Consider the following 12,161-nt stretch of genomic DNA (forward strand, 5'->3'; position numbering starts at 1 on the left):
TACAAAGGTTCTGGGCTCACTTCTGGCGGTTCTAAGACCGCGAGGCATATCGGTGGCTCCGTATCTAGACGACATCCTGATACAGGCGTCAAGCTTTCAAATTGCCAAGTCTCATACAGAGATAGTTCTGGCATTTCTGAGGTCGTATGGGTGGAAAGTGAACGTGGAAAAGAGTTCTCTATCCCCACTCACAAGAGTCACCTTCCTAGGGACTCTTATAGATTCTGTAGAGATGAAAATTTACCTGACGGAGCCCAGGTTATCAAAACTTCTAAATGCTTGCCGTGTCCTTCATTCCATTCCACGTCCGTCAGTGGCTCAGTGCATGGAAGTAATCGGCTTAATGGTAGCGGCAATGGACATAGTGCCATTTGCGCGCCTGCATCTCAGACCGCTGCAATTATGCATGCTAAGTCAGTGGAATGGGGATTAATCAGATTTGTCCCCTCTACTAAATCTGGATCAAGAGACCAGAGATTCTCTTCTCTGGTGGCTATCTCGGGTCCATCTGTCCAAGGGTATGACCTTTCGCAGGCCAGATTGTACGATTGTAACAACAGATGCCAGCCTTCTAGGTTGGGGCGCAGTCTGGAACTCCCTGAAGGCTCAGGGATCGTGGACTCAGGAGGAGAAACTCCTCCCAATAAATATTCTGGAGTTAAGAGCAATATTCAATGCTCTTCTAGCTTGGCCTCAGTTAGCAACCCTGAGGTTCATCAGATTTCAGTCGGACAACATCACGACTGTGGCTTACATCAACCATCAAGGGGGATCCAGGAGTTCCCTAGCGATGTTAGAAGTCTCAAAGATAATTCTCTGGGCAGAGTCTCACTCTTGCCATCTGTCAGCGATCCACATCCCAGGCATAGAGAACTGGGAGGCGGATTTTCTAAGTCGTCAGACTTTTCATCCGGGGGCAAACCAGAACTGGATCTCATGGCGTCTCGCCAGAACGCCAAGCTTCCTTGTTACGGATCCAGGTCCAGGGACCCGGGAGCGACGCTGATAGATGCTCTAGCAGCTCCTTGGTTCTTCAACCTGGCTTATGTGTTTCCACCGTTTCCTCTGCTCCCTCGACTGATTGCCAAAATCAAGCAGGAGAGAGCATCAGTGATTCTGATAGCGCCTGCGTGGCCACGCAGGACCTGGTATGCAGACCTAGTGGACATGTCATCCTTTCCACCATGGTCTCTGCCTCTGAGGCAGGACCTTCTAATACAAGGTCCTTTCAATCATCCAAATCTAATTTCCCTGAGACTGACTGCATGGAGATTGAACGCTTGATCCTATCAAGGCGTGGCTTCTCCGAGTCAGTCATTGATACCTTAATACAGGCACGAAAGCCTGTCACCAGGAAAATCTACCATAAGATATGGCGTAAATATCTTTATTGGTGTGAATCCAAGAATTACTCATGGAGTAAGGTTAGGATTCCTAGGATATTGTCCTTTCTCCAAGAGGGTTTGGACAAAGGATTATCAGCTAGTTCTTTAAAAGGACAGATTTCTGCTCTGTCTATTCTTTTGCACAAGCGTCTGGCAGAGGTTCCAGACGTCCAGGCATTTTGTCAGGCTTTGGTTAGAATTAAGCCTGTGTTTAAAACTGTTGCTCCCCCGTGGAGCTTAAACTTGGTTCTTAAAGTTCTTCAAGGAGATCCGTTAGAACCCCTTCATTCCATTGATGTTAAACTTATCTTGGAAAGTTCTGTTTTTGATGGCTATTTCCTCGGCTCGAAGAGTCTCTGAGCTCTCTGCCTTACAATGTGATTCTCCTTATCTGATTTTTCATGCAGATAAGGTAGTTCTGCGTACCAAACCTGGGTTTTACCTAAGGTGGTTTCTAACAAGAATATCAGTCAAGAGATTGTTGTTCCATCGTTGTGTCCTAATCCTTCTTCAAAGAAGGAACGTCTCTTACATATTCTGGACGTAGTCCGTGCCTTGAAGTTTTACTTACAAGCTACTAAAGATTTTCGCCAAACATCTTCCCTGTTTGTCGTTTACTCTGGACAGAGGAGAGGTCAAAAAGCTTCGGCAACCTCTCTTTCCTTTTGGCTTCGGAGCATAATTCGCTTAGCCTATGAGACTGCTGGACAGCAGCCCCCTGAAAGGATTACAGCTCATTCTACTAGAGCTGTGGCTTCCACCTGGGCCTTTAAGAATGAGGCCTCTGTTGAACAGATTTGCAAGGCTGCGACTTGGTCTTCGCTTCACACCTTTTCAAAATTTTACAAATTTGATACTTTTGCTTCTTCGGAGGCTGTTTTTGGGAGAAAGGTTCTTCAGGCAGTGGTTCCTTCTGTTTAATCCTGCCTTGTCCCTCCCATCATCCGTGTACTTTAGCTTTGGTATTGGTATCCCATAAGTAATGGATGATCCGTGGACTGGATACACTTAACAAGAGAAAACATAATTTATGCTTACCTGATAAATTTATTTCTCTTGTAGTGTATCCAGTCCACAGCCCGCCCTGTCCTTTTAAGGCAGGTCTAAATTTTAATTAAACTACAGTCACCACTGCACCCTATGGTTTCTCCTTTCTTGTCTTGTTTCAGTCGAATGACTGGATATGGCAGTGAGGGGAGGAGCTATATAGCAGCTCTGCTGTGGATGATCCTCTTGCAACTTCCTGTTGGGAAGGAGAATATCCCATAAGTAATGGATGATCCGTGGACTGGATACACTACAAGAGAAATAAATTTATCAGGTAAGCATAAATTATGTTTTTTTCACCTTGAATTCCGATTGGCTGATAGAATTCTATCAGCCAATCGGAATTCAAGGGACGCTATCTTGGATGACGTCATTTAAAGGAGAATTCATTCTTGAAGAGCCGTGGAAAGAAGAGGATGCTTTTACAGGTAAATGTGTATTTATTTGAACTAGGTAGCTAGTAAATAGTTAATAACTATTTACTAACTAGTCTACCTAGTTAAAATAAATACAAACTTACCTGTAAAATAAAAATAAAACCTAAGATAGCTACAATAGGAGCTTTTAGGTAGTCAGAGGGTAAGGTATGTACCCGTACATAAGCTCAGGTTGTACCAAAGTGGTGTTAATCTTCTGTTGATGAAAAGGTAGTATTGGAATTTGAGGTACGATATATATGAGCTTTTAGGAAGCCAAAGGGTAAGATGTGTACCCGTACATAAGCTCATATGAGACCTGAGCAGTGATCAGGTTCCGTTGAGGAGACAGATGTATTAGAACTCAAGATGGGTCCTTTGGGTGAGTCAGATCTTTCCTTTTGGCTTGTTGGGTAGGTCTCCTGGGAAGTGGCTGCCACTCAGGGGGCAGGTGTGTCCTAGTGCCTTAGAGTTCTCTGATGTCTTGAGGTTGGGATCCAAAGACTGAGGCAGGCCAAGAGATTGAAGAAGTTTCATGCCTTGATCCCGTGAGGAGATCATGTAAGAATGGTCTCCACATTGGAAGAAGATCTTTACAGGGAATCCTCATCTGTATTTCACATTATGGAGACGTAAAATTTGAGTGAACTGTTGAAATGTTCTTCTCTTAGCAAGTGTATGTGGGGAGAGATCAGGGAATATTTGAATGTTGTGATATGGTTCTTTTAAGGATTTGTTGGCGAAGGATGCTCTAAGTATTTTCTCTTTAAACGTGAAGTAGTGCAGCCTAATAATAACATCCCTTGGTGCGCCTGAGGCTGAGTTTTGGGGACGGAGGGCCCTATGGGCTCTTTTGATAAGTTCTTGGTCTTGAAGGGTACCAAGCATTTCTTTAAATAAGCCAGTGAGATATTCAGGTAGATCCGTGGTGTTAATATCCTTAGGTATGCTCCGTATTACGACGTGACCTATCTTCTAGATCCGCCAGGTTAGTTTTGAGGTCAGATATTTCTTCTGCCAGGTTCTGAGAGTAGATTAAAAGATTTGTATGATCAATGTTAAGATCTTCATGTTTCCTTTCTAGAGTCTCTATACGCTCTCCCAGAGAGGGGATGTCTCTTTTGAGATCACTAATTGATTGTCTGAGATCTTGCTTAAGGGAGGCATAGTGAGTATCCATTTTGTCAGACAAGGCTTTGATGGAATCTAGTATGGTTGATTGCGGAAGCATGGAACGATCTTTAAGTAAGTTATGGGATTTAGACACTCTTCTATAGAAAGCGGTAGAGTCTCTGGAGTCTTCTTCTGATACATCTTGGTCAGAAAGATTTTTACTATTGCAAGGGTTCTCTTGATGTTTCTGTTTTTTCTTCATGACGTGAGCCATCTTAATGAGCCTGTGAGTGCCCTTGTTCCTTGCCTTTACCGTGAGGTGTAGAGAAAAACTTTTGGCTGTGATTAACTTAATGAGGATGGAAACTGCGGGGAGCCCGTCCGGTGCCCCTGATGTAAGGCAATTAGCACTGCATATCTGGTCTCACTAGTCTAGTAGTGGAATTTGGATGTTTCTGTCAGCTTAGTTTAGTCTTTAGACGGACCAGAAGTGGGGTTGAAATCACAGAGGGATTTTGTCCCTGTGAAAGAATAAGAATAAGAATTCTTCTGGAGAGAGTTCCCCCTCCTGGGGAGTTGCCCCCTATGGGCGAAGTGGGAAAAAGGAATGAGGGTATAAACTGCAGGTAATGAAAGGGAGGAGGGGTGCTGTTGTAGGGTACTAGTAGGTTGTTAGGAGGTAAGCACTTATTGGAGGTTATCCAGCCAATAAAAGTTCATAGAGACTTAACCAGTATGACCAAGAAATGAGGAACCCAAAGGTATAAGGAAACAATAAATGCTGTGGGTAGAAAATTTGCATTCAGAGGTACGAAAAATGGGGTATTTGGGTATGCAAGGCTTAGGGAGCGTAGCTCTGTCAGGAGAGAGTATGTCCTGAGGCGTCAGTAGTTTGGAAGATACTTCGAAGAGTTAAATATCAGTATAGATGAAGGCAATATTGTAAAACAGAGCGATGATGGAGGAGCTCTTTGAGTGCCTTTATTAGTTAGGCCTTGAAAGACTGCTCAAAATAGTCGCAAGGATTATGCCTGCAGGTTGGACTATTGATGAATATGCCTGGTATAGGATCTGTGTTAGTAAATCCCAACTAGTTCTGCTGATAGGGGGATAGACTCATGCCTTATTCTCCAAGGCTAGCCTGAACGTAAGTGCGCAATTATAGGGACCCAATCCTGCAAGAATAGGCTCTCTAAAAACGGTTAATACCCTGGGTACTCTACTGTTAAGCCTATGTGCAGAGTTAACTTGAGCAGTGTGGGATCGGTGTCGTGGGTGATATGGTATGGGAGCTTTTAGTTCACAGTGATGGTGTGTTCAGTGTGCCTGCAGCGTGAGTCACTTGTATATCCGTGTAACAACTGTGTCGGTCTCAGGAGGGTCCGTGATCGAGTCGCTGCGGTCTGTGTGCGACACTGAGTCCTGTGCGCCGTGTAAACTTCTGAGGCAAGATGGCGCCTTTCGCAGGCTTTCTCCAGATCCCCGAGAAGAAGTCAAATAGTCGATAGGTGAAGTGGGATATAGCACTGTAATCCCGTCCAAGGTCTCTATTTAAGTGAGGGGGAGAAGTTGCAATAATAGAGTGTTAAGGGTGCGCCCAAAGTTAACCGTCCCCTACTGCTGCGATGTTGCAAGCCCAAGGTGTACTATCCTGCTTGCTGTGGACTCCGGCGTGAGTCTTCTGATCCGACTATTTGTGGTCTATGATTAGATGGGAAGTTAGGGGTAAAATATTCAATACTCTTTAGCAGTGGAAAAGTATTATATGGGGTGATAACTCCTAAATATTAGAGGAGCTCCGTTCTATTGCTGCCAGTCAGCTCCGTAGTTAGCTCCACCGCAACTGGAATTGTCATCCTTACTTGTGGGAATATTCTCTTCCCCAACAGGAAATGGCAAAGAGCACAGCAAAAGCTGCCCATATAGCCCCCCCTCTGGCTCCGCCCCCCAGTCATTCTCTTTGCCGCTCTGAACAAGTAGCATCTCCACGGAGATGGTGAAGAGTATGTGGTGTTAGTTGTAGTTTTTTATTCTTCTATCAAGAGTTTGTTATTTTAAAATAGTGCCGGTTTGTACTATTTACTCTAAAACAGAAAAGGATGAAGAGTTCTGTTTAAAAGAGGAGTATGATTTTAGCAGCAGTAACTAAAATCAATTGCTGTTCCCACGCAGGACTGTTGAGCCCAGAGAACTTCATTTGGGGAGAACAGTTTGCAGACTTTTCTGCTCAAGGTATGACTAGTCCATTTTCTAACAAGACTTTGTAATGCTAAAAGACTGTCATTTTCCCTCTTTGGGATCGGTAAGCCATTTTCTTAGACTCATAACAGAATGAAGGCTTATAATGAGCTATATACTGGTTGACACTATTGTGGGCTAAATCGATTGCTTTATTCGATATTTATATGTGGTTTGAAGTGTTTTTTAAAACTTGAGAATACTTTGGTAACATTTTTAAGCGCCAGGCAGTCGTTTAGACACCTTTCCCAGTCAGGAAGGGCCTTTCACTCTATTAGGCAGAGCCTCATTTTCGCACCTTAATTGCGCAGTTTCTTTTGGATGCAGTGCATGCAGATTCATGTGAGAGGGTCTGGTGGCCATTAAAAACGTTCCTGGAAGGCTTATTTCTGTAGGCGAATAACCCCCAAGGACAGGTGAAGCCGCAGCAAACGCTGTGGCTGGGACTGTAGTGGGTTTAAAATTGTTAATTTGATAAAACAGCTCCGGTTTCCTCATTTAAGGGGTTACAAACTTGAAAATTGGTGTGCAATACTTTTAAAGCATTAAGACACTAGGGTGCAAATTTGGTAAGGATATTTCCTTCATAGTTTTTCAAACATTCAGAAATAAAGTGTGCTCTGTTTAACATTTAAAGAGACAGTAACGGTTTTGTTTAAAAACTGTTTTATTGCATTAATAGCCTGTATAAGCCTGTCTAACATGTCTGTACCTTCAGATAGAACATGTTCTGTATGTATGGAGGCCAAGGTGGTCCCCACTTTAAATGTATGTGAAAATTGTGCCATAGCGTCCAGACAAAGGACAGTACTGTCACATTTAATAAGGTTGCCCAAGATGATTCCTCAAATGAAGGTAGTGGGGGTAGTTCACCATCCTCTCCTTCTGTGTCAATACCAGTTATGCCCGCGCAGGTGACACCTAGTACATCTAGCGCGCCAATGCTTGTTACTATGCAACAATTAACGGCAGTAATGGATAATTCTATAGCTAATATTTTATCCAAAATGCCAGCATTTCAAAGAAAGCGTGATTGATCAGTTTTAAATACAGTAGAGCAAGAGTGCGCTGACGATAATTTATCTGTCATACCCTCACACCAGTCAGAATTGGCAGTGAGGGAGGGTTTGTCGGAGGGAGAAATTTCTGATTCAGGAAGAGTTTCTCAACAGGCAGAACCTGATGTTGTGACGTTTAAATTTAAGTTAGAGCATCTCCGCACCTTACTTAAGAAGGTACTAACTACTCTGGATGATTGTGACTCTTTGGTCATTCCAGAAAAATTGTGCAAAATGGACAAATTCCTAGAGGTCCCTGTGCACCCTGATGCCTTTCCGATACCTAAAAGGGTGGCGGACATAGTGACTAACGAGTGGGAGAAACCAGGCATACCTTTTGTCCCACCTCCTATATTTAAGAAAATGTTCCCCATGGTCGACCCAAGGAAGGACGCATGGCAAACAGTCCCTAAGGTTGAGGGGGCAGTTTCTACGCTAGCCAAACGCACGACTATTCCCATTGAGGACAATTGTGCTTTCAAAGATCCTATGGATAAAAAATTGGAGGGTTTGCTTAAAAAGATTTTTGTTCAGCAAGGTTTCCTCCTCCAACCAATTTCGTGCATTATTCCTGTCACTACGGCGGCGTGTTTTTGGTTCGATGAACTAGAAAAGTCGCTCAATAAGGAGACTCCATATGAGGAAGTCATGGACAGAATTCACGCACTTAAGTTAGCTAATTCTTTTATTTTAGATGCCGCTTTGCAATTGGCGAGGTTAGCGGCGAAAAATTCAGGGTTTGCAATTGTGGCTCGCAGAGCGCTCTGGCTAAAATCTTGGTCGGCGGATGTATCTTCCAAGACAAAATTGCTTAATATTCCTTTCAACGGTAAGACCCTTTTTGTGCCAGAATTGAAGGAAATTATTTCAGACATCACTGGGGGAAAGGGCCATGCCCTTCCACAGGATAGGCCTTTTAAGGCTAAAAATAAGTCCAATTTTCGTTCCTTTCGTAACTTCAGAAACGGACCGTCTCCTAACTCTGCTGCCTCTAGACAAGAGGGTAACGCTTCCCAGGCTAAGCCAGCTTGGAAACCAATGCAAGGCTGGAACAAGGGTAAACAGGCCAAGAAGCCTGCTGCTGCTACCAAGACAGCATGAAGGGGTAGCCCCCGATCCGGGACCGGATCTAGTAGGGGGCACACTTTCTCTCTTTGCTCAGGCTTGGGCAAGAGATGTTCCGGATCCCTGGGCACTAGAAATAGTCTCTCAGGGTTATCTTCTAGAATTCAAGGAACTTCCTCCAAGGGGAAGGTTCCACATGTCTCGCTTATCTTCAGACCAGATAAAGAGACAGGCATTCTTACATTGCGTAGGAGACCTATTAAAGATGGGAGTGATACACCCAGTTCCAACAGCGGAACAAGGTCAGGGGTTTTACTCAAACCTGTTTGTAGTTCCCAAAAAAGAGGGAACTTTCAGACCAATTCTGGATTTAAAAATTCTAAACAAATTCCTCAGAGTTCCATCGTTCAAAATGGAAACCATTCGAACAATTTTACCTACAATCCAGGAGAGTCAATATATGACTACCGTGGATTTAAAGGATGCGTACCTACATATTCCTATCCACAAAGATCATCATCAGTTCCTAAGGTTCGCCTTTCTGGACAAACATTACCAGTTTGTGGCTCTTCCGTTCGGTTTAGCCACTGCTCCCAGAATCTTCACAAAGGTACTAGGGTCCCTTCTAGCGGTTCTAAGACCAAGGGGCATTGCAATGGCACCTTACCTAGACGACATTCTAATCCAAGCGTCGTCCCTTTCCAGATCAAAGGCTCATACAGACATTGTATTAGCTTTTCTCAGGTCTCACGGGTGGAAGGTGAACGTGGAAAAGAGTTCCCTGTCCCTGTCTACAAGAGTTCCCTTTCTGGGAACAATAATAGATTCTGTAGAAATGAAGATCTTTCTGACAGAGGTCAGAAAATTAAAGCTTCTAAAGGCTTGTCAAGTTCTTCATTCTATTCCTCAGCCTTCCATAGCTCAGTGCATGGAAGTAATAGGTCTAATGGTGGCAGCAATGGACGTGGTTCTTTTTTGCTCGAATTCATCTAAGACCATTGCAACTGTGCATGCTCAGACAGTGGAATGGGGATTATGCAGATTTGTCTCCTCAAATTCAGTTGGACCAGGAGACCAGAGATTCTCTTCTCTGGTGGTTGTCTCAGGATTACCTGTCTCAGGGAATGAGTTTCCGCAGACCAGAGTGGGTCATTGTCATGACCGACGCCAGTCTATTAGGCTGGGGCGCGGTCTGGGACTCCCTGAAAGCTCAGGGTCTATGGTCTCGGGAAGAGTCTCTTCTCCCGATAAACATCCTGGAACTGAGAGCGATATTCAATGCGCTTCGGGCTTGGCCTCAACTAGCGAAGGCCAGATTCATAAGATTCCAGTCGGACAACATGACGACTGTAGCTTACATCAACCTTCAGGGAGGAACAAAGAGTTCCTTGGCGATGAGAGAGGTATCCAAGATCATCAAATGGGTGGAGGATCACTCCTGCCATCTATCTGCAATTCACATCCCAGGAGTAGACAACTGGGAGGCGGATTATTTGAGTCGTCAGACTTTCCATCCGGGGGAGTGGGAACTCCACCCGGAGGTCTTTGCCCAGTTAACTCAATTATGGGGCATTCCAGACATGGATCTGATGGCGTCTCGTCAGAACTTCAAGGTTCCTTGCTACGGGTCCAGATCCAGGGATCCCAAGGCGACTCTAGTGGATGCATTAGTGGCGCCTTGGTCGTTCAACCTAACTTATGTGTTTCCACCGTTTCCTCTCCTTCCCAGGCTCGTAGCCAGGATCAAACAGGAGAAGGCCTCGGTCATTCTGATAGCTCCTGCGTGGCCACGCAGGACTTGGTATGCAGACCTGGTGAATATGTCATCGGCTCCACCATGGAAGCTATATTTGAGACAGGATCTTCTAGTACAAGGTCCATTCGAACATCCAAATCTAGTTTCTCTGCAGCTGACTGCTTGGAAATTGAACGCTTGATTTTATCTAAGCGTGGGTTTTCAAATTCAGTGATAGATACTCTGGTCTAAGCCAGAAAACCTGTGACTAGGAAAATTTACCATAAAATATGGAAAAAATATATCTGTTGGTGTGAATCCAAGGGATTCTCCTGGAGTAAAATTAAAATTCCTAAGATTCTTTCCTTTCTCCAAGAGGGTTTGGATAAAGGGTTGTCTGCGAGTTCTCTAAAAGGACAGATTTCTGCTTTATCTGTTTTGTTACACAAACGCCTGGCAGCTGTGCCAGATGTACAAGCTTTTGTACAGGCTTTGGTCAGAATCAAGCCTGTTTACAGACTCATGACTCCTCCTTGGAGTCTAAATTTAGTTCTTTCAGTTCTTCAAGGGGTTCCGTTTGAACCTTTACATTCCATAGATATCAAGTTACTATCTTGGAAAGTTCTGTTTTTGGTTTCTATTTCTTCTGCTAGAAGAGTTTCTGAATTATCTGCTTTGCAGTGTGATCCACCCTATCTGGTGTTCCATTCAGATAAGGTCGTTTTGCGTACCAAGCCTGGTTTTCTTCCAAAAGTAGTTTCAAACAAGAATATTAACCAGGAAATAGTTGTTCCTACTCTGTGTCCGAATCCAGTTTCAAAGAAGGAACGTTTGTTACACAATTTAGATGTGGTCCGTGCTTTAAAGTTCTATTTAGACGCAACAAAGGATTTCACACAAACGTCATCTTTGTTTGTCGTTTACTCTGGTAAGAGGAGAGGACAAAAAGCTACTGCTGTGCTCTTTGCCATTTCCTGTTGGGGAAGAGAATATTCCCACAAGTAAGGATGACGCCGTGGACCGGATACACCGTTGGAGAAAGAAATTTATCAGGTAAGCATAAATTCTGTTTTTAATATCGATACCACAGAAAGTCTTTTCTGCTAGCTGTCAATCTAGCCCCATGTGACATTTAAAAACTTCTCACCTGCAGTCTGATAATTGCATAGTACATCTTTAATGTTCTTCTATTCAGAAATTAAAAAGAAACCAAAACAGTATTAACATGGATTAGAAATTAACATTATGACAAGTTAAGTTTTATTGTATTATTTCTTACTAATTTGTAATAATTCTGTCTGGTGGGGCCTATATTGACCAGCAGCCACTGTTCAGTGCTTTATATTGGTGCATAATTATTCTATTGGCACATTTTCAAACTCAGCAGTGCTTGGAATTGATGAATGGTTTGCACATGTACCTTTGTGTACAAATCTGCCTCTTGCCAATCTACTTTTTTTTAACAAATTTTTAAGAACTTTGGTGTGTTCAGGTTTTTTTTTTTTTTGGGTTAAAGGTAGTAGATAAGTGACAGACTGACATAACACAGCATAAACAATGGTGACAAACATATCAGTTTATAAAATCCTATATTGAATTCATAAAAGCAAAATACCCCATATCGCAGATAGAGCAACGAGTGCAGTATATGATGCAGCATGAGGATTATTGTTATATTTCATTAGTATGAAGACAGGCTTTGTACAGGGAAGTGTAGGACTTAGACTGGTGCATCTTACGAAGCTCTGCAAAGTTTATCTTGATTGAAAAGACATAAAGAGCCATTAATATTGATTGCTTTATTTTTTTTTTATCATTATTTCAATAACAGGGCAATAGGATCTGATACAGGAGGTTCTACCCGAAACCCAGCTTCTCACTGTGGAATTGTGGGCTTGAAGCCTACTTATGGTCTAGTTTCTCGCCATGGCTTGATACCGCTGGTGAACTCTATGGATGTGCCAGGTATCCTAACCAGATGTGTGGATGATGCTGCAACTGTATTAGGTAACTTCTACCTTGACATTCTATCTCATGTTTAATTAGAACAACGGATTGTAGAAATAGTTTTATAGCTAAGGAATTTTTTTTCTTTGTATTTTTT

General features: G+C 43.2%; 1 protein-coding gene across 1 annotated transcript in view; it reads left to right on the forward strand.

The window, feature by feature from the left end:
• QRSL1 (glutaminyl-tRNA amidotransferase subunit QRSL1) overlaps positions 1-12,161 on the forward strand; it is a 131,670-nt gene that overhangs the window by 89,740 nt on the left and 29,769 nt on the right. Inside the window, exon 6 of the mRNA XM_053710593.1 lies at positions 11,889-12,064. Coding sequence (XP_053566568.1) covers positions 11,889-12,064 — 176 coding nt within the window. The remainder of the gene's footprint in view (positions 1-11,888; positions 12,065-12,161) is intronic.

This window comes from Bombina bombina, chromosome 4 (genome assembly GCF_027579735.1).
Source record: "Bombina bombina isolate aBomBom1 chromosome 4, aBomBom1.pri, whole genome shotgun sequence".
Lineage (NCBI taxonomy): Eukaryota > Metazoa > Chordata > Amphibia > Anura > Bombinatoridae > Bombina > Bombina bombina.